Source organism: Trichoplax adhaerens, genomic scaffold (genome assembly GCF_000150275.1).
Source record: "Trichoplax adhaerens TRIADscaffold_8 genomic scaffold, whole genome shotgun sequence".
In the NCBI taxonomy this organism is placed as follows: Eukaryota; Metazoa; Placozoa; class Uniplacotomia; order Trichoplacea; family Trichoplacidae; genus Trichoplax; species Trichoplax adhaerens.
Window position 1 is genome coordinate 1,736,835 of NW_002060950.1, and position 23,037 is coordinate 1,759,871.

Consider the following 23,037-nt stretch of genomic DNA (forward strand, 5'->3'; position numbering starts at 1 on the left):
TTGCTTGATAGATTTTAATAGTAGTCTATGAGTATACTTAGTTACTGCTAAATTTTATTATACCAAGAACGTGTAAGCCCTCAGTTTTTAATAGAAACTGAAATTTATGACTATATCGAGTTATAGTTAAATTTATGTTCATCTTTAATAGAGGTTGAAATTTCAACCCTTATCGAACTGTAGTTAGATTTTATATTATGTCAAATATCCTCTTGAAGTACATTTAATAGCTATGGTACACTATATAAACGCTGATGAAATAAGGTCCCTTTACTCAAATCGTACTTAATTAGCTTAAAATTTAATGGTGCTTGTCATTTGCATTGAACTCTCTCATCTATAAATTGAATTTCTACAATAATACCGATAGAATTTTATTTAAAACATTAGAGTATCAATACGTAATTGCAAATGAATAAAATATGACCGGTGAATAATTAGCGATACAAAATGATATAGTCATATAATTTTTATTCATCTTGAAATATATTGAATTAGACGAAAACATGATGACTTTGCTTACTATATCAATTAGAATACTCATTCCATTATGTACGAGTATTTGTTGAAATCGGAAATGAATAAACCTTTTCGCATTAGCATGTATTATTAATCAAGACTTTAATATTTAATTAGTTCTAATTTAGTGCAAGTATGCAAAACGGCATATTCAGTATGAGATTTGGAATTTTTTACTTGACATCCAAGCAAAGAATTTAATTAATGAATGAGTAAGTAATGAAAGATTGATTAAATGATAAGGTAGAATCGATTGAATAGAAATTTAATATTGCATTGGTAAAGGTTTCTAACAAATATAATTAATTTTAAAATTGAAAACTCGTATTTCAAATAACTCATGACGAGGAAATAAAGGGGGATAATTTAATATAAAGAAATTTACGTAAACAGCCTCTTATTATAAGGATATTCGAAATCCTTTCGAATAGATGAGAAAACTCTATAATAGGGATAATTTGATGGGAATCAATTATTTTACCTTAAGTTTTCCTTCCTATAAGTAATAAGGATATTTAAAAGCGTACCAACAAATGCAAGATTTCCATAACAGGGGTAAATCTACAGGAACAGATTTGTAGAAAGCCTACTTCACTACGAGAATGTTAAGATATGTCCGAATTAAATGACGAAAATCTGAAATATTATGAGGATAAATTTATACAAACTTTTTCTCATTACGCGCAAAAGGATTACAAAATTTATGCGCATAAATGATGGAGAACACTGTAACGGTAACGAAATAAGTCTTTCTTGCCGCATGGATGTTTAAAATTTATGCGAATAGATGATAGAAGAACTCTAGAGCAGATAAAATTTTCAAGAATAAATTTATGCAAACTTTCTCTCATTAGAAGGATATTCAAAATTTATTTGAATAAATGATCGAAGAACTTTAAAGTGTACATAAATTATTTATGGTAATAATGCCATACAAACTCTTTCTTATTAAAAAATGTTCAAAATTTATGTAATAGATAACAATATAATTTGAAAGGAGAAATTAATAATAAACATAAGTAAGTTTGCGTGAATAAGTTCTTATAAACTCATCCTTATAATAGAAATATTCAAAATTCATGCAACTATATGATCTAATGGGAAGAACTCTATAGGGAAATAAATAATTTTAGGAGAATAGGCCTATACAAACTTTTTCTTAAAAGGATATTCAAAAATTCATACGAATAAATGGTCTGGGGAAGAATCTTATCGCGGAAATAAACTAGTATACCTGAATGAGTCCTTATGAGCTCATTTTTATTATAAAAATATTTAAAAATCATACGAATACGTGATCTGATGGAAGAAATCGATAATAAAAATGAATAAATTTAGGGGGACAAGTCTATACAAAACTCTTTCTTTAAAGGATATTCTAAATTCATGCAAATAGATAATCTGAGGGCAAAATTAGTAAATTTCGTGAATAAGTCCTCATAAACTCAGTTCCGGGTTTTGCTATAAAAATATTTAAAATTGAACAAACAAGATGACCTGATAGAAGTACTTTATAACAAAAATAAATAAATTTAGGAGAGTAAGCCTATACAAACTCTGTCTTATAAGGATATTTAAAATTCATGCGAATAGATGATCTGTGCGAAGAGCCACATAGCGGAAATAAATAAATTTTCGGAAAGAAGTCCTTATAAACTTATTCTAATTGCGTCTCGAGAGTTTATGTATACATCTATACAATATTTGTGTGTTCTATTTGAAAGATAAGATTATGTTGAGATATCAGTAGGTACATTTAAAATTATTTTATACCCTTTAAATTCGGGAAATTCCTATCAGACACCGGAGCTCAATTCTTTTTTCAATATGAGATATCCTTTAATAAAAGATCTTGAATCTAAACAAGAATAGAATATACTGTAGATTACTTCTCAAGAGGTTGTGTTACTTGTGTATACGCCTATACAATATTTTGTGACATCATTCGATTCTTGAATAAAATAGTGGATATCATCATAAATAGGAAATTATCGATCAATTGGGGTAGATGGAATGATATCATCGTCTATTTTATGCCAATTAAAGCTACTCGTATAGTACACCATTGGATTGGCATTTAAATAAAATAGCCTGTGTGAGCGTAACCATAGGAAAATGGTAATGGAGAGGGGTAGATGGATTGATTGACTAATCTTGTCGAGATTAATCGTCTACCTTTGTTGTGGAAATCAAACTTTGTATGCGTATATCATTCCATTGGCGCTGCATTGGAGAATATGGAAATGTACTCGTATATTCCATTCATATCATTTCAACCCTTGAATTGGATGTGAGTTAACTTGAGAAATTGACGATATCTATGTCGTACGAAGCATCATAGGCTGTATCACCCAAGGTCCTTAATTTGGCATTCGGTGCATTGATATTATTTGCATATATGTCATTTCTTAGACTACAGTAAGTGATAAATGGTATCGGAAATTCGGAATATAGATCACGAATAGATCAATCGTACTGTGTTCGTTGTTCCGATAGGATAGACCTTACAAGTAAAGATCGAGAAGTAATAAAAGCAACTACACTATAACTTACTGTTAATGTGGTCATTTTATTACAATCTACTCGTGGAAAACTCGCTTGTCAATACTTTTGCGTACTATATACTTTCTGTTTTCGATTTCTATACACGGTATGTACTTTACTGTATCCCTTCCGATCTATTCTATTTTCACAATCAATCTCAATTCTGAAGGATAGAACAACAACTCCAAGATAAAGCTACAGCATATTCATATCCCGTACATTAGTCAGTGGTCTATGGCTTAATTCATTCCTGTTGTATTTTATTCAATCAACTCATCGTCATTCACTAGTCAATCTTGTTCCGTCGTTTCTTTTAAGGTAGATCAATAGCCGTTATCGTTGTTGTCGGATAGAATGCGAGTCCAGAGTCCAGACGATCACGCACGTCTAGTACAACTCGGTCTCTTCGACTTGCTGGATAGAAATTAAGGGTTTCTACTCTCTATTGTGCAATGTATTTATTTACTTGTTGTTGTTTTTCTATCTTCATGAAAGAGGCTGAGGAAAATAGGACAGTTCCTGTCCAGCCATTGCGAGATTGTCGCATCGTGGACAGCGGTCAAGTCCCATGCTAATATGGTGTTTATTGACTGAAGTACGTGTACTCGTCCAGTTTACTGCCCTGAGCTGTTGTAGTCTCTGTACAGTACTGTCCGCCATACTATCGCAATCTATCCCGCTCGATTGATAGAATCGATTTTGACTGGCCATGAACCCAATCGAGTGTTTCCACTTACTCGTCTCTATCTATCGATCGATCAGAGAAAAAGAACATTGCCACTGTGTCATATCTATAAGAACTTGACTTAGAAATGGATACTGTATCATGGGGCATTCTATTCAATAGTGAAGCCAATGTTTAATTAAAGAACATCAAACTCATGTACAGTACTGCAATATTAGGGGCTTGTGAGAGAGAGAGAAAGAAAGAAATCTCTCTACCGTAATCAATCCCGCGCGATTGATAGAATCCATTTTGACTGGCCATGAACGCAACCGAGTGTTCTATCTAGCGATCAGAGAAGAAGAACATTGCCACTGTGTCATATCTACAAGAACTTAACTTGGAAATGGATACTATATCATGGGGCAGTCTACTCACTAGTCAAGCTAATGAGTACCGTAATATTAGGGGCTTGTGAGAGAAAGAGAAAGAACTCTCTCTCTCAAGTCAGAGAAATGGTCAAAAGCAAAAGTATAGACCACTATTACAGGGGCGTGACGAGCCTTGTAAAATGGTTGAAAGATGTTGAGCTGTAGTGTTGCCTTCAATTATATCTTTCAATTGTGAAGAAATGGACTTTTAATTTAGCTGCAATTCCATGCAGATAGATTAGTATAACCTTGAGCAATTGGCTCTTGATATTTTGATTACTTTTAATGGCAGTATAGAAAAATTGTATTTTCTTTCAAGTTTCCAAAACAACCAGTCGCTCCAACCATTTTACAAGTCACGTTGTAATACCGGTCTATATAGTACACAAGGTAAAACGAGCGAGGGATCTACTACAAGAGTTATGAGAGAAAAATCACCACAAACTGTCTTATACAGTTAGCCCAGTCGATCGATATGTCTAGAGGAACTTAACCCAGAAGTAAAAAAATGGATATTCCAATAGGGGTTCTGGAATGAAAACGACGTCTGCACTGTACTGTGCATCGCTCGACGCCATAGTGATTGCCTTCAGTAAATCAATCCATCAAAATACACTAAGGACAAGAGCATCCATGATATGGAAGGAAAATGCAAGCGTCCAGTTATCCACACTTCTGTATACTGCCCTGCTCTAGCATCCAATTGTCCATACTTCTGTATACTGCCCTGCTTTGGTGTCCAATTGTCCATATCACACTATACGGTACCATACATCATTTCATGCCATAGTGATTGCACTCAGTAAATCAATCAATCGAAATACACTAGGAATAAGAGCGTAATTTAATGATAGGGAAGGAAGATGCAAAATTCTGCTCTAGCGTCCACTAGTCCATACTTCTGTATACTGCTCTGCTCTAGCGTCCAATTGTCCATACTTCTGTATACTACCCCGTATGGAAAGAAAACAACTACGGTGAACTACCACGCTATACGGTACCGTACATCGTTTCATGCCATAGTGATTGCGCTCAGTAAATCAAACAATCAAAATACACTCTGGACAAGAGCGTAATTCAATGATAGGGAAGGAAGATGCAAAATTCTGCTCTAGCGTCTAGTATTCCATACCTCTGTATACTAGCCTCCATGGCCATGGAAAGAAAACAACTACCGCACTACTCTGTACCGTATAGCAGCAGTGCGCACTGTATTGAATCGATTCAATGAAAATAGCACCTCAATCGCTCGCTACACCGGTGTTCACCTCGGTCCACTGAGTGCACTCCTCGATTGTGTGTGCATCCAATTGTCCGCCCATCCGTATATGAGGATGGAGTAGAGTGTAATGCCTCGTACTGAATTGTACTGTACACTGTGCAGTATCGGGAAAGAAAAACCACTACGGTACTGTACTGTACTGTACAGTACAGTACCGTCCTGCAGTTGGTACCATACTGTACTCGTACTGTAGGTAGAGAGTAGCGATCCTCCCATTTCACTTTGGAAACGCAACGTTAACTTTTCTAGTCAATAACACCATTTTTTTTTTGGAGGAAAGCAAGAGTGGTTGTAGTCAAACTGTCGATATTGACATTCATGAAAGCGTATCAACTATCGTAATTATCCTCTATCGTAACTCGATGCCATGAGATACTTTATCAATCTTGTGACTATACTGTTTATTTTGATTTTCTTGGCGTATGGAAATTCTTCATGCTTACCCCAACGATGCAAGAATGGAGAATGCAATGGTAGCGAGTGCCAATGTTATAAAGGTTTTACTGGCCCTACTTGTACTGAATGTTATAGTCGAAGAATGTAAGTATATCGCTATGATAGACCAATCTTGTTATGTTTTTATAGTTGACCAAGCATCGATGTTAGACGCAATATCGATGGTATTATGCCTCATTTGCATAATTTTATTGACGATCAAGTAGGGGATTACCGTACAAACTAGGATCAAGGGTTCACTCTCTTCCAAACGATATCAAGTAGTACAACTTACATAGGAGTAAAATAGCTATTTGTAGTCATCAATCTTTTCTTATTACAACATTGAAGTGAGTACCGATGGACGATCGACTATCCCTTGTTATCAATGGGGAATTATTTTGATGTACAGCCCAGGAGAGTCAGTGTGTCCAATCAAGACAAGACTGCCTACAGGATGATACAACACTACGTAATGTCAACTAGATTTGACCGCTGCATTGCCCTTGACTTACGTGTAGACTCGTATACTATAGAATAGACAATATCAACGTAATAGAGTGCCTTTGGCTTCATCATCAAATTGGACTTGTATTGAAAATAATTTCTGTAAAAAAGTTAAAGAAAGAGCCTGGGACGATTTTGCAATCATTCTATTGATCACGGCGATCATGCTGTAGAGAGGATTCTTTTCTATACGCCTTGACAACACCAATCCAAGTTCGCATATACGCATTCTATTTCGATTAACTTGAACTCATTAGCCTTTCGACCTAAAGATGCCAATCGCACTTGATATAAATTGTCTTACTTACTTTAGTCTTTATCATCGCATGCTTCTATGATTTCTATTTGCAAGTGACTTGTAATCGTATGGTAAGTCTAGTCACAGCCTTTTTATAAAAAAAGGAATTATCATTACTATATCAATGTTGCTCTTTCCATAATAAGATTGGATTCAACGTTACCGGTGTAGAAAATGCATACTACACTATTCTACTTGTACTGACTGTAAAGTCATCCAATGCTACAGTCAGAGCTTTATCATGGTACCCTATATCATCTTTCTTAGTAAAAATTATAGACAACCTGATCAATCCAATAATGAATGGAGCAAAAGTGATTTTTCTTTGATACAAAATGCCACAAGGAAATGGGCCATACTGAATCCGCAAGTGGAATGGATTGTCCATTCCCAATATCATGCAAATTGTATTATTACGTAGTCTATTTTGATACCGTATACCAGTGGTATAAAGCTATGATGAAAGGAACATCCGTCATACCATCCGTCCTTTACACGGCTATCGTCGTTCTCCTGGGTCGACTCGAGAGGTAAAGTACCCAAAATAGAGCTAGACATAAAGGATTACTATAGCAAACCACTAGCAACCCCATATGACTTGATTGACCCGTAGTATCGTTGAGCTACAAGTCAAGGTTACTGCCCATATTGGACGTATCCGACTATAGTATTGACTGCAACTGCAAGGGTCAGACAGTGACTGACTGCAAACGAGGACGGTTGCCAATGTTACGCTGAGAATGCACGGTCATGACGGAGTAAAATAAAAAGGAAACCTTGATTTTACCTCCATGATTTCACTAGATTAGAACATACGGTACGATTTCCATCGCTAATCAATCAATTGATTGCAAGCACTTACTGTATAGTGGTATGTAGTTCATCTCTTCTTCCATAACATGCTTCTAGATAGCATGTTATTAGTGAGTAATAAGAACACAAGATGCAGTAATAACTGTCGATAAATGGGCAGATGGTTCATTTTGCTCCAACAACGTTATGCTTAGGCTACAATGGATTCATAATTTGTACGTGGTGGATGCATACAAGATAGAAGAGTCATACTAGATGTATTCTCGGGCTATAGTATTGGATGGAATTGCAAGAGTCACACAGTTACTGATTGCTAACGAGGACGGTTGCCAATGTTATGCTGAGAATACACGGTCATGACCGAGCAAAATAAAAAGGAAACCTTGATTTTACCTCCATGATTTCACTAGATTGTAACGTACGGTACGATTTGCATCGCTAATAAATCAATTGATTGCAAGCACTTACTGTATAGCAGTATGTAGTGTATCTCTTCTTCCATAACATACTTCTAGATAGCATGTTATTAGTGAGAAATACAACACAAGATACAGCAGTAACCGTCAATAATAGACAGATGATTCATTTTGCTCCAACAACGTTATGCTGATAGTACAATTGATTCATAATTTGTACGTGGTAAATGCGCACAAGATAGATGAACGATACTAGATGTATGCTGTAAAGTTATACACTAAACTGCAACAATAGGATCATATTTTCCGCCTCCAATTATACCATGCAGATAAAGTTAACCATCTTGCTCGACTTCCAGTCGAGCGCTGAGGATACCTACCTCCAACACCGATTTCTTGAAATATTGTCACAAATGATGAATCACCTTTACTTTTGACCCTTCATGATGGCGTAATAAAGGACTTGATTAATAACAATATAAGTTCAAACATACAGTATTGAGAAACAACGACCACGAGATGATCATCAGCAAAGATCGTGCTTGCACTAGTCTATTTCGTAAGTTGTGCGTGTAGACAGTATCTCTATTCTAGATAGACGGTAGTTTTCAGCGGTAAAAACGTAAAATTAATAGATCATATCGTGAAAGGGTAGCAGAAAAATACTCTATTATTAATCTGTGATCTATAGACGAAATAGTACCGTATGAATAACCGATCGTGCTAGGCATGGTTTAGAAAATAGTAACAAACATGATTGAACGTCATGTCAGAAAGTAAATTTGAATTATAGTAATTGTTATTTGGGTGTTGGACGATATGCACAACGTTTATATCAAAGCCGTACTAATACCCCTATGGTAGAAACAAGGAAGAAAAATCTACCACATATCAAATGTTAAATATCCTTTTCTACCATATAAAATCTATTTTTTTTGAAGAATTTCCCGCAACACGACGTTGGGATTAACATACAACATAGTACAATAGGTTGAAAAATAACTTGCTCTTTCCAGTTTAATACTACTCCTGAATGATGCTTCGGAAACTGTTGATTAACGTTTTACAATAATATATGCCAGCATCTGTCAGAACTCAACAATATTTCCTTCCATCTATTAATTTAAAGTTCATTGTAACTAAAATCTATTTTACCGTGCTATGATTTTGAATAGAAATAAGTTACCCTATATAATTGATTTATTTATCATATTTGCTTGCAGTTTGACAGAACCAAAGGGTCGTATTGTCGAATCTCCTCATCATTACCAAACTAACGTGAATTGCTCTTGGTTAATTGAAAGTGGAACGTAAGTTGATCTATTTGCTAACTGCATCATATTCTAGACGTGTATCTGTACCATAATAAATAGCTATCAGGCTGACGCTATGTCATTTGACTGTAAGCCCAAAGTGATAGCTAGCTACATTGAAGCATAATTGAAGTAGGTGTTTTTCTATAAGAATATCGTAAAAACAGTTTTACACAAAGTGCTGGATAACGAATTTTACTTTACTAGCGTTATTTTATTCTGGGTATATTGATTACCGCCAATATTCTGCTATTTCTAGTTACGTACAAGTAGAAGAGTTTATCATGGTGTTTTGTCAACGCCTTTAAATGTTAATTGATCTTGATATCAAATTCTGATGTTTCCATTATGCTACGTTACCTGATTTTGGTTAACTAATATTTTATGCCACTATCTATCACTTAATAAAGTGTAAATTAAAAGCGTAAACAATTTAATTACCCTTTAGATACTATAAATATAGGCATAGAATAATTAATCGCATACGTAAAATCTAGATAAAGACGCTAATGTCTTGCAATCTATACAGTTAATCGAGTGTCGGATAAATAATTTATTTATTTGCTTATTAATACAACTAATTTTTGTGAAGAAAAAATGACATTAAATTAATTTCGTACTTCGTTTCTATGGGTAGTAATAGGGACAGTGTCACATATAAACGATATACAATATAAAACATTAGTTTTGCTCACACTAATCAGTTTTAGATAGGAGTTGTTTAGCTAGAAAATTTTGCAATGTTGTAATTAAATTTATAATGTTCTTCAAGTACATTATTAAAGAAAAGGCATAAGTAATTCATTTACCAATGCAGGAATATTGAACGTTTTATTGTATACTGTAACAATGTAGTCAGAAACAGTGTATTCCCATCACTATAGTTTACAACTTTCAATTTAGCGATATAACGATAACAGCTGTAGATTCTGTCATTACTAATTCAGTAAAATTATTTCCAGATATTCAACACAGTTTTACCACCCGCTTTGCTTAGTTGAACGAGATCTATCCTATCTACGAACTTATCTAATTACGATGATACCGTTCGATAGTCTCAAAATAGAAACGATTGAAATAATACGCATTGATGCCAATTTCTTCTTATATATCATTTATCTTCTTGTTTTATTATAATATAGTACTGGTAGCTACATTGAGTAATTGAATAAACCTATTTACCAGCCATATAAATAAACCACTTTTCATGAATTTATTTAGCGTCACACTTTGCTATAGCAGAAATGTTACTCGTTATCGCTATTCTATTCCTTTACTGTTACGATCATAGTTGATATAGGCTTATGGTATATCTCGTACCTTCTTTACTATATAGGACTAACACAACAATAAGGATAGAATTAACAGAATTTGCCACAGAATGTTCCTGGGACCATTTATATGTTTTCGATGGCCGTGATTCGTTCGCTCCTCTAGTTGCTAGTTTTAGGTATTGAAATAGAAATTTGATACGGAGGATTTTTATGTATAAAAAATGTTCTATACTTCTTTTGTAATTTAAAAGACCGTATAACTTAGTTGGTTAGATATTTGTAGTTTAACTAATCGATAGATTATTTCAGTTAAAGAAATTCTAAACTAATTTGATAATTTTATTTGCATTCGTAGTGGTATCATTTCACCTCAAACTATTACTAATGGAATACAATCTTCGGTACCAACTGTTGTCACCAATTCTGGAGCTGCATTTCTATACTTTTATAGTGATCAAGCTTATGTAACTAAAGGGTTTAACATTTCTTACAGGTATCGTGTCAAGTTTTACGTCTTATTTTCATTCTTGATGTAAACGTCTTAATTGTAGCTGATTTTAATTAATATCCATGCTTAGCTAAACATTATACTTTTTTTGACTGATCACCAATTTCAATTCTTATTATATCTGTAGTATGGTGACTTGTATTCATGGATGTTCAGGCAATGGAGTATGCATCGATAATGTAAATTGTTTGTGTGATACTGGTTGGACAGGAAGTGATTGTAGCAGTCATGTTTGTTCAGATGGCTGCTCCCTTGTAATCGATCGCAGTAGTCGTGGTTTCTTTTGTCAATGTTACAAACTAGGTTCGATTAACTCAATATTATATCTATCTTTTATAAAATTACGAATGAAGTATGTACAAATATCGACCTTTTAATTATATTGCTAATTGTATACAGTCGAATTAGTTTCTTTGGTTGCTGCAAACAGTAGTGATGGCTACTGGAAAGCGCTAATAACCGGCATGAAAGGTATTCTATTTCTTCGATAGTATTATCAAATATTAGCTTAGATTTGACTGTCTAACAAGTTCAATTTTTGTTGGGTGATACGGCTCAGTTTGTGATGAAAAAGCAGTTATTAGTTGTAGAGTAAGCTTATATCGCATAACTTAATATTGGAGCTAAAATAATTTCTCCTTTCTTCTATCAGAAACTAACGAGGGCAGAGTGTCTCATACGGCGGTTGTTAACGATGGTTATATGTGGGTTTTTGGCGGTTATGCGTTGAAGCAGACATTGCTAAATGATTTTATTAAGTACGTTTAGTCTAATTACGAAATTGCTACGTAAAAATTCTGGGTCAATTAAACTTTTCATCCCTGTCTGGTAGTTGCTTCCTATTAATTCTCAAACTTATAATAATTTCCTTTTGGATAGATTTGACCTCAAGGATAGTATTTGGAGCGCAGTTAGTCCAAATAGTTCTTATGCGATGCCTTCAAGACGTTACGGACATTCTTCAGTAGCTTACAAGGTTATTCTTAATTACAATTATCTTAATTATTAACATGATTTTACAGAATATATTTTCAGCTATAGAACTATCCTTGAAAGTCTTATTATTGACTAAAAATATTTTACTTACAGGACGCAATTTTTATATATGGCGGACAATATGATGGAAAGATCTTTAATGAATTATGGATATACAACATTACTTCAAATATATGGTCTCTTATCCAAAATTTAAAAACAAACTCCTGCTCTCCCTCTAGTATGATTGGCCATTCATCAGTAATCGTTGATGACGTAATGTATACGTTCTTTGGGTATTCACCAGATTATCAAATCACAAATCTTGTTCAGCAATTCAATATTGGTACTTTATGCTCGAAATCTATATATATATATATTTTATTTGACAATACCTATAAAATCTATCAATATTTGCTTACTATTTAATTTCTACGTTTCTAGAATCTCGTGAGTGGAATTGTATTACCACATATGGATCTGCGGTTCGCGGATTGTACGGTCATACTAGTGTCTATGATAGTGTCACTCAAAAGATTTATGTACATGGAGGCTATTTAGATCGAAGCTTGAGCGCCGAGTCTGGAAGATTAACCGATTCATTATATGCCTTTGATCCTAGCAATCATTATTGGTTGGTCTAAGCAATTAATGCTAGTTATTACTTTCCTTGAAAATGATCTAATTGGGTATTTTATACTTCCAGGATTACTTTAAAAGGTAGCGGTTTGCCACGTTTTCTTCACTCATCTACATTTATAAACGGTAACATGTATGTTTGGGGTGGAAATCCTCATAATGACACCGTGCAAACTGCAGGAACGGCCAAATGTTATAGTGCCGAATTAATGGTCTACAACACCAGTAAGTACTATCAATCAATAGTAGGTTGCCACGTTACGATGGCGTAAAAAATTTTATCGTGTAGTATCGATAGCTTTACTGGACCATAATGAAAGCAAACCTTTCCTTTAAGGATGTTATACTTGGAAAAAGCTCATTTCGGATACTATTCCTTATGATTCTCCCAGATATGGTCATTCGTCGGTTACCTATAACAAGTATAGTACACTGTTAATATGACTAATTTTCATGCATTATATTGCCAGACCTTTCTATAATGTTACTATTCAAAATTTTCAGTTAATTATTGGTACAATTATGTTGGAGATAACCTTTGAAATTAATTTATTGATCGCAGTTCTATGATCATTTTTGGTGGATTCAGTGGCAAAGTTTATGATGATATTATAATTTATTCTCCATGTAAGTTCAATTTTAAGATCATTGTTGGACAACATTTATAACGTTTAATATTGAATAATAGGTATAGCTATTTAAAAATATGGTCATACTTGTAAAAATTGATTTCAGTATTTATCGCTTTTCTAAATTATTTTGAATGTATTTTATTTGGCTCAGATTACTGCGATTTATGGTTAGATGAATTAACTTGCGTTAGCGATGAAAAGTGCTTTTGGTCAGACAGGAAACAGCTGTGTATGTCAGCAAATGTCTCAAACATCAGTATACGTGACAGTTCTTGCGGGGGTACGAATGCAACGATCCAATTTTTTTTGTTTACTGACCATATTTTCGTATTCGATCTAACTATATAAGTCCGTGCGCTATGAGTGTCAGTACATGGCTTGTACTTATTTAATGATTTGATCAAACTAATAGTTACTGTTATTTATCCTTGACGATTTAGTGAACTTGCCTTGTCAGTTAGCTGATTCTTGTACGGCATGCGATGCTTACAATCCTATCTGTACCTACTGTGATAAAAGTCAATGTAATGAACCTACTGTGAAGACTATTTGTGGAATGGTACGTTGATCAAATCTTTGGATTAATAAAACTCCGTTATGAAGTATTACTTCATATTTGAATCTCTTTACAGCAGGATAATAATTGCACTGACTCGTACTACAAGCGTGAAGTTTATTCCTGCGAACTTGCTGGTAGCTGCCATGAATGCAAAAGGCGAGAGTGTTCTTGGGTTAGGCGTTCTATCTCGGGAACTAATGCGTACCTTTGTGTGCACGAATCCAAGAAGAAGTCTGATGGTAGTCTACTAACCTCTTAGTTGCTGCCTGTTTATAACAAAATCTAATAGGGATATCCATTGTTATATGATAATGGTGAAATGCTATATTGTAAACTTTTTAATTGTAGATGTTGTAACTCAAGACTGTCCAGCTACATGCGCCTACAAGTCAAGTTGTAATTCATGTGTGCGTACGCCATACTGTATGTGGTGTAAATCCGAAAATCGATGTGTATCATCTGCTATTTACCCGGCGTTGTTTTCATTTGGTCAATGTTTAGCTTGGACTAGTGGTACCTGCAAAGGTAAAACTTGCATACCTGAGTACTTTTGTATTATTTAATTGTATCTGATCATTAGGAACAGTATTCCTTAAGTTTAAACTCAACATTTTTGTTTCATGTTTATGGCTATCACAATTACTAGAAACCCAATGTGAATCTTTTACTGCTTGTGATGCCTGCCAAGCTGTGCCAGGATGTGGTTGGTGTGAATCCAACATAACTGGTGTTGGAAAATGTATTAGCGGCAGATATGAGGGTCCAATTCGTTCTTATAATGGATACGTCTACAGCAGAAATGCTACCGTCGATTATTCAGCATGTGATGCGCGCAAATGGTTGTTTGCAAGCTGTCCTGGTATGTATAGTTGATTTTAATAGTTACGACTACATTTCTTTGGTAGCTATTATGTCGCTATCTTTACAAACCAATCTTATAGAATACTAGCATCAAACTATAAATATCTAAACCTGATTTAATATGTTTAGCATGCCAATGCAATGGACACAGTACTTGTATAAATGGTAGTGTCTGTAGACCTTGTCGCGATAATACACGTGGTAAGATTTGCTATTTTTAAGCAAGTTGAGCTATCAAACATGTTGATTGCTTGCCCATAATCTTATGTTTCTAAACTGCGGTCTTAACATCTTTATGGAAATAGGTAAGAATTGTGAATATTGTTTGTGGGGATTTTATGGTCGTCCAGTCAATGGCGGGACATGTTCAGGTATATATTGCACAAGATATTGATACAGTCAAGGACGCATCCCGATTTTTAGTTAGCCTTACTTTATTTTTATAATTATAATTGTGTAGCCTGTAACTGTAATGGACATTCTTGGCTTTGTGATACCTCGACCGGTATATGCGAAAATTATTGTACAATGGAAGGGAACAAAGGCTCATATTGTGAACGGTAATGAGGCTATTGATTGCTTGGCATTAAATAGCCATTCGCATAATTTTTTCTTTCAATGTTTATGGAAATATTTCATATGTCTTACATAAATCGTACGCGGGTTTCTTACTACGTAGTAGTAATTTTGAAAATGGATTTGTTTATAGATGCGATACTAGTAAATATACCGGGTCAGCAGCGAATGGCGGATATTGTTATTGTAAGTAAATTGAAATATAAACTTATTCATAAATACATGTATGATGTGCTGCTGTAATCTTGATATATTATACGATAAATTATAGTGAGAGTCGCTATAGATAGCAAAGTAAATGTCTCGATACAGAATCAACGAATAACGAATTTTCACTTTACTGTCACTCCGACAAAGGTAATTGGTGATTGATTAACTTGGTGAAAGTAGCTATGCAATCTTATTAGAGTTTGACTTTCTAGTTATTATAATCATATTGCTTACTATGACGTCATGCTTTTATGATGATAGCCGGATCGCAATGTCAAGTTAACTGTGGAAGTTGAAGAATATCGTCTTGTTCCGACAATAGTTATTAGTGTTGCTTGGAGTAAGTTTTACCTAAAATACCATACTACTTTCTATATATATGAGAGATTGTGCGGTTGATTTTAATGATTTTTTGGTTATGTGTAAAATTGCTTGTAGATTACACACAAGAGATGAAAATTTTACATTCAGAAAAAATGTATAAAAGAAGGCTAGAAACAACGTTTGCTATCGATACTTTCAAAGTTGGAGGAACTAACGAGCTAAAGTCATTGTTTGTGGATATTGGAAATTTTTCTTCTAAAGTGTTGATTGTGGCAAGTATCAAAATTTATATTTTAACATCGTGCTATCAATTTACGGTAGAAATTATATATGTGAGCTTTTCTCATATATTACGGGGCGGTAAAAATGATGTGTTTACTACTGACTTACGCTAATTAGCTTTTCTCTTTATTTTATATATCAGATATCCGCGGTTCATGTGATAGCATTCATCGAGTTATTGCAATTTTTTCTTACATTTTTTGTGTACGTACAATAGTAATATTGAGATATAGTTATGGAGATTGTGGCGTGTTTTTATTAGGCCTGTTTTCCTCGAAATGTGAAACTAACATGGTTAAATATTTTAACTGCTATAGATGCTTCTTCTCGTTATTGTTGTTCGCGTTCATTTTGTGGAAGATAAAGCAACGCCTTGATCGTTATCGTAGGAGACAGGTACGTCATTAAGGGTTATTTTAACTGTTGGTATTACATTACATTTTTCATTTACTAAAATGATGCTTGTTGATTTGACAACTACTACAGGAACGTATGGTAGAATTAAAACAAATGGCTAACCGGCCATTTTCATCCATTTCTTTCATTATTGAACGTTACGATAATGATAACAGCTCTATTAAAAAGGTAAACATTAATATGACTTTAAATTTAAAATGCTCGTCTTTACCGATATTTTATTGATATCTGGGTAATAGAAGTTAACGAAATGGGTAGTAGTACTATCACATTACTGTACTATGTTCTCCTATCGTCTTGCAAATTTGGTCAATAAGTGACGATATTTGATGGCTAGAGTGTTTAGCTAATGCGGTGTTGTTGATTTATTCTACCAATAATAGCAAAGTCCAAGTCAGGTTGCATTACAACCCGTAAATAACGGCGAAGCTGGTATCATGTCCGTATTGATGCGCTTACCGGGAGAACAAGGAAACATGCCTGGTTATGGGCAATCGGCCTTAGCTTTTGGTAGTGCACTTATTGTGTGTAGCCCGGAACAACAGCAGTTATTATCAGCTAACAAAAGATATATCTTGGGTAGAAAAAGGAAAGCATTTTCTACTACTACAGCATGATATATTATGTAAATAATGCTCGTATCTTTTATAAGAATTATATCTTTATTATTTTGCATGTGAGTTAGTTTCGATTTGAAGTAAGAAGAATAAGTTCGTATCTACCAGTCCATATAGTACATATAGTATATCAATATGAGATAAGCAAAGATCGCAGAATCACGTTGCTAAGGTACCTTTTAAAGCAATTTTAGAGAAGAGGTACAGGCTAGTCAGTACATTAAAAAGTTATGATTGATAAAATCATACTCTTGTATTTCGTGTATTTCAATCGACGATAGAATAGAGTAACGATTGCACTAAGAATAGTTTGCTACATTATTTTATATTTTCTGTTAGTTGGGAATAGCATTTCTGTGTGCTTTTAAATCTTCGGCTGTTTTATTTTGGATGTATAGCAGGCTGTTATCATTGATTTGATGCGACGTACTTATGCTGTAGATCGATTTGTAATACTGTAATATTATTATTATCACTATATTCCGTATACCGTTATTTATCGAATTACTGTACAATAGTATGAATACATTTATCGATGGAATGAACTTCTTATTGTTATTTGAAATAACCATATTGCAGGTATAAATATCAGACCGTTATTGAATCTTTTGTTATCTTAACTGCATTACTAATATAGTTTTGATTACCCTCATTGTACGTAATGCAATTTATTTTGTAGTCGAAACGAATTAGCAATATGTAAATACTGCTACGGTAGTTTTTTTGCCTTTAATAATGCAATAATATTCTGACTCAAATATACTGTAATGCTGTTTTATAAATTGTAGATCGTTTCATTATTACCAATTACAATGGCACTACAAAGAATAGTGGATATGAATAAATTGGTATTGTTTTCGTATATAAATATATTTACATATAAGTAATATTTAGGAGTGTTTTTGATGTGAATGAGAGAGCAGAGTAACATTGCATGAAAAAATCATGGTTTAAGATGGTTTCGATATAGTTTTAAACTAAGCTATTTCTGCCTTTTACTTTACTAAGGTTATGAATTAAAAGTTTTACTCTGACGTTATTGGTTGTACAGACAACTGTTTTGATCGATAATTATATGATAAGAAAAATACTGTAGAAGAACACTTTTCCATATATCAAATTAGGATTACAAACTGCAGTATGTACGTATTTAGGGTATTACACTAAAGTATGGTACGCGTACAACAAGAGAGTTTTATTCAAATATAGTTACTGTAGTCATAAGTTTAAAACTTTCTGCATGAGTAGCTATTAAGTAAGCAACGATGAGTAGAGCTCTAATAAGATCTTGTATTTGTTGTTTTGTTTTAATGGCTAGAAAACCTTCAATTCAGCAACAAATTGAGATGTCCGCATAAACGATACATTCTAGTAACTATTGTAATATCTTTTATTAGCAAATACCAGGATGTTGCCCGATAGTTGAGGATATTTAGTCTGGCTATTTCAGAGTTAAATGATATCACTTCAGATACAGTGCTTTAATTTATTTATTTCCTATAAAGGGTAGGAATACAGCCTTTCTATCATGTTGAAAAATTTGCAAGTTAAGTCATAGAAGTTATTTGTGTATGCTTTGCAAGTATACCAGCCAATACAAAAATCATCGATGTTCTGAGTTTCCTCAATTACAGCTAATAATACTTCAACAGGATTGACTCATTACCATCGTTATCAAAATTGCCAAAAAATATGTATATTTGAAATTTCCACTTGCTTTAGCCAAAAAAATGATTAAATAGTGCTTACCCATATTGGATTATTTACTTTTATAATATACGTCTACGTTCTTTTATGATCTTATTCTAAGGTTATAGTCGTAATTAGGGTATTATACATTGTTTGCTAATGCTAGAGGTTGATGAATAATTATGTCGCTAAATTGACAACAGCGAATTGAAAAAAGTAATTTTAGCTATTGTCAGTTAGTCAATAGAATTACTGAGCTAACCTCTACATTAAAATTTGTTAATATACAGGCAAAAATGAATTTTACCTTAGTTGATAAATAGGGTGCGGAATAGTACTAGAGACATATTGAAAGCTGGTTGAAATTCTTAATGCTAGTTATTGTTTTAATATATCATAATTTTTCAAGATAGCTTACTATATGAAATAGCCAACTATAATTATTTATACTTTCTTATATTACAGATTATAGGACTAAGCAGCATCACTCCCTTTCGACGATGATGGCTGAATAGAAGATATTGTTAAGGTTTCAGAATCTAAGTTATCTCTTTTGCTGTTTCCAGTATCATTGTCTTGATTGGTGCTTACGCGTAGCGGGATTTCCGTAAAATGCTCTAGTCCAGATTGATTAAAGTTATCATGGGTCAGATTAGGCATATCAACATAAGCAGGTGGCGGTGGCTCAGGTAAATCTCGGTTTGACGATTTGATGGCGTCATTATAAGAGGGTAATTTCTCTAAAGATACTGTCACTGTTGAATTTTGGGTACCATTGCCGATTCTTGTTTGGGCAAGGTTACCGCCGGTAGTAGTGATTGTTCGAAGTCGATTATTTTGGTTTGCAAAGCGTCTATGACGTCGTTTGATGTAAGCACAGCAACAACTTAATAAGACTACTAAGCACCATAATAGCCAAAACCCTGTCATCAATCATATTCAAAGTCAATATTACATTGTTGCTAATATTACAGAAGTATTGTTCCGTCAGAATTAAAAAGAACTGTTATTCTAACATCAATTGATACTAATAAAATGATAAGATAAAATTAATTAATCCGTTATGGAAAAAATTAAAAGCTGTCTGTGGTAGCATATGATTTGTGCCTTTACAATAATTCCTTTGTAGTTGGTGTTTGCTATTGGTAATGAAAAAGGATTACTGTAATATCTACCGAGTAAGTAATCTATATATTATGATTACTAGTGGATAAACTTTAGCCGTTTCTTTTGTTATAATAAAGTAATCGTTCATCATCACCCCGTGTGTTATTACCTATAAGTTAGCAAATCTATTCTTCTTATTATTAGCTAAGGATTAAAAGGAATATCATACTCAATGATTGTTCAATGAATAGAAACTTACACCACATTTCGTAAATAAGGTGACGACAGCGACAGCATTTACCATTACAGCAACATTCTAAGAAATATCCAAATCAATTATTATTCAAATAACTTGTCGTTTTTATGCATTTTCCTATACGGATGACCTTGTATAGTATACTCGTATAGATGAATTAAATTGCAACTTACTTGACATACATCCAACGCAACGTAAATGAGCCTATTATAAAATAAAGTGAAGAAAAAGATAGAATGAATATAATGATATCGTTTGTAGCTGGTCAATAGGATCATACTTGAAATTAAAATCTATTTTATAATCTCTTTTGTAGACCGTATTTATTCAAATCATTCTCATTTTAATTTAATAGAGAAATAAGAAATTGCACCGTTCAAAAAATCGAATTGTATACAGTCTAATCAAATTGTACCTATAGTATCAATAGAGCATAGTATACGCGTATTATCTATGCCATAATACTTCTTTTCTACTACATCTTTCATCTACTTGTATACTTTCTACATGTAGAATTAAGATTGTAGTTACTGTCGCTGTACTGTATTATAATTCATCAATAATTATTATTAATCAATTCCATACTATTTATCTTTTTAATTGACGAAAGAGCGAGCATATGGAGTTGTATACTTTTGAGGTACTGGATAAAATTTCTTGATGACTCTATGAGTCATCAAGAAGCTTTGATAGATTGCGATTGAAGTTGGGATTGATCAGAAAGAAATTTCAAGCAAGTTTTAGCACTAGCGAATTGTGTAGATACAGGTTGCAATTTTTTCCTCCATTTTGGAGCTGCATACTGCGCGCTCTCCATGCTATCCACAACTATATTGTGTACAGTATCGATTAAAAGCTTGTCCACTTTCCTACTGACTTTTACGACGTCCAGTGGCAAGGCACTCGGAGTGTCTTTTTCCAGTCTGTAGCATCTACAGTACAGTTGGATAATGTAGTGTGCATACAGTAAGAGCTTTCATGAATTAGTAGGCAGTATTATTGACTGTTTCAAGCGCTCAACGCATTCTAATGTGCAGGATACGAGTACCACATCTCAATGAGGACTGTCCGCTAGTGTAATACAGTATGCAAATAATGTAAACAAACATAAAATTCGCTCGCCTGTGCCATGGGAACGGTCCAGAAAAATAAAAAAAATAATAAATATCTCATCTCGGCACCTACACGTATATAAAGTAATACTAGATCACGTACAGTAAAATCAATGTGATGTCTAAATAGTGTACTGCAAAAATAAGACAATTGTCGATTCTGTAGATAATAATATTTATTGACTGATTAACGCGATGATGATCTATGTTGCATTGTTGGTATCGATGGTAAAATGGACCGCGATGGAAGATTACTAGGCGAAAGTACAGTAAGGACAGCGCCTCCCCCCCCCCAAATGTGTAGTCTATCAAAGCATTGAAAGCAATATTACATGGGAAATTTTTTCAACAGGGTCTTTACAAGTCTAAAATAATATCTACTGTGTAGCCTTACTGAAAGGCAGATGGAAATTAAAAACAACAATAGACGAATTAACGTGTGAATAGAATCAACCACATCTCATTTCCTTAGCGCTAATCCCAGTTGCTACAGTATGTCTCCTTTTCAGAGACTACGAGCAACGAGTGTATTGCACATTGATGTTGGCTAGAAAGTAAAAAAACATTTCCTATTTCTTCTCCATGACGAGTGTATTTATAGAAGTGAAGAGTATCCTATAGTCTATGTACAGTATACTGTACTGTTGATTGCAAAACGTCATCAGCCTATCAAGTGCTCTAGAAATAACAATAACATCCTTGTACAAGACTATTCATTGTGTTTCGTCATCGAGATTAGCTAGTTGATGATAATAATAATCTACGTCTAGAAGGAAACATACCTTGGTTAAAGTAGGTAGCAAGCTTAGTAACATGATGGATAAGAGCATACCACTGCGTAAATGGATCGGCATGACCGCCATGATAGAATATCGATTGTTTGGACAAGAATAGTTGAGGATTGGATACAAAATTAGTTTTTGCAACAATAGACGTCCGGTATGGAATGGACTGGACTTTATTCAAAGGCCACTGTAGATGACGATTTCTTGGTATGATGAGTCCAATAGTGGATGAGAATATCCATAGACCGTTTAATGATCGGCCAGTACAGTTGTGAGTAGTCTAGAATAGCTGTTGAAGATGAGAAACACCAAGGAATAAAGAAATGGTGGCAAAACAACCTTCTTCAGCGGTTAAGCAAGAGATCACTCCAGGCTACGTCAAAGAAGCGACTTTGCCCGTACCGGTACCGTTACATGGTGGTATGCTCTATTTGTACCGTACCGGTAGTACCGATACGGAACGGTACAGTGTTACAGTACAGTGCACACTCGTCAGTACAGTACTACTGTAAGTCTTGTACATTGTACTGTACAGTACAGTACAGTACACACTCGTCAGTACTAAGTCTTGTACACTGTACTGGACGTCGGTTCAACTACGTACAGTATGGTACAGATTCGCGGGGGTACCCCAAAGGGGACGAAAACAATAGGCCGGTGTGCTGACTTGTACTCACGTCAATCTGCTGGAAAAGCGAGGTGCGACACCCACCCGGTCAACCGTCAGTTGGCTGCTGGTACCGTACTGTACTCTTGTACGCTATCGATGGCCATGAATTGGTCGATTTGACTAGAAGTGCATATACCTAATATGAGTTGGAGTGGAATGACGAGTTCATGTTGGGGTCGGCAATGGAGGAAATGTCATGAAAATGGTGCCAAATGCAGCTTGAAAGTTTCTTTTCCAGGCTGCAACGCACTGCATAGTATTTAGGTTATGATCCATGTAAATGGTCCAACCTTGAGGATCGACCATATGCAATCAATGACAG

The 23,037-nt window shown here is 34.2% G+C and overlaps 3 protein-coding genes across 3 annotated transcripts; 2 read left to right on the forward strand and 1 right to left on the reverse strand.

The window, feature by feature from the left end:
* Window positions 1-7,028: 7,028 nt before the first annotated feature.
* TRIADDRAFT_58623 (uncharacterized protein) lies at window positions 7,029-12,623 on the forward strand (the record flags this gene model as incomplete). The annotated part of the gene is made up of 10 exons (XM_002114571.1): window positions 7,029-7,210; window positions 9,133-9,219; window positions 10,559-10,672; window positions 10,852-10,989; window positions 11,132-11,307; window positions 11,404-11,475; window positions 11,657-11,762; window positions 11,884-11,980; window positions 12,094-12,220; window positions 12,424-12,623. 10 exons carry the CDS (start codon window positions 7,029-7,031, stop codon window positions 12,621-12,623), a joined length of 1,299 nt encoding a protein of 432 aa, XP_002114607.1.
* Window positions 12,624-12,749: 126 nt separating this feature from the next.
* Window positions 12,750-17,096, forward strand: TRIADDRAFT_58624 (uncharacterized protein; the record flags this gene model as incomplete). The annotated part of the gene is made up of 18 exons (XM_002114572.1): window positions 12,750-12,843; window positions 12,956-13,040; window positions 13,181-13,245; window positions 13,402-13,530; window positions 13,691-13,809; window positions 13,883-14,048; window positions 14,158-14,334; window positions 14,390-14,668; window positions 14,800-14,871; window positions 14,976-15,041; window positions 15,131-15,230; window positions 15,380-15,432; window positions 15,518-15,603; window positions 15,718-15,796; window positions 16,205-16,266; window positions 16,423-16,458; window positions 16,549-16,647; window positions 16,863-17,096. The coding sequence occupies 18 exons, from the start codon at window positions 12,750-12,752 to the stop codon at window positions 17,094-17,096; spliced, it is 2,001 nt and encodes a 666-aa protein (XP_002114608.1).
* A 2,163-nt stretch (window positions 17,097-19,259) lies between these two features.
* Window positions 19,260-22,123, reverse strand: TRIADDRAFT_58625 (uncharacterized protein; the record flags this gene model as incomplete). Its single annotated transcript, XM_002114752.1, has 4 exons — window positions 19,260-19,708; window positions 20,152-20,208; window positions 20,322-20,352; window positions 22,043-22,123. 4 exons carry the CDS (start codon window positions 22,121-22,123, stop codon window positions 19,260-19,262), a joined length of 618 nt encoding a protein of 205 aa, XP_002114788.1.
* Between the last annotated feature and the right edge of the window lie 914 nt (window positions 22,124-23,037).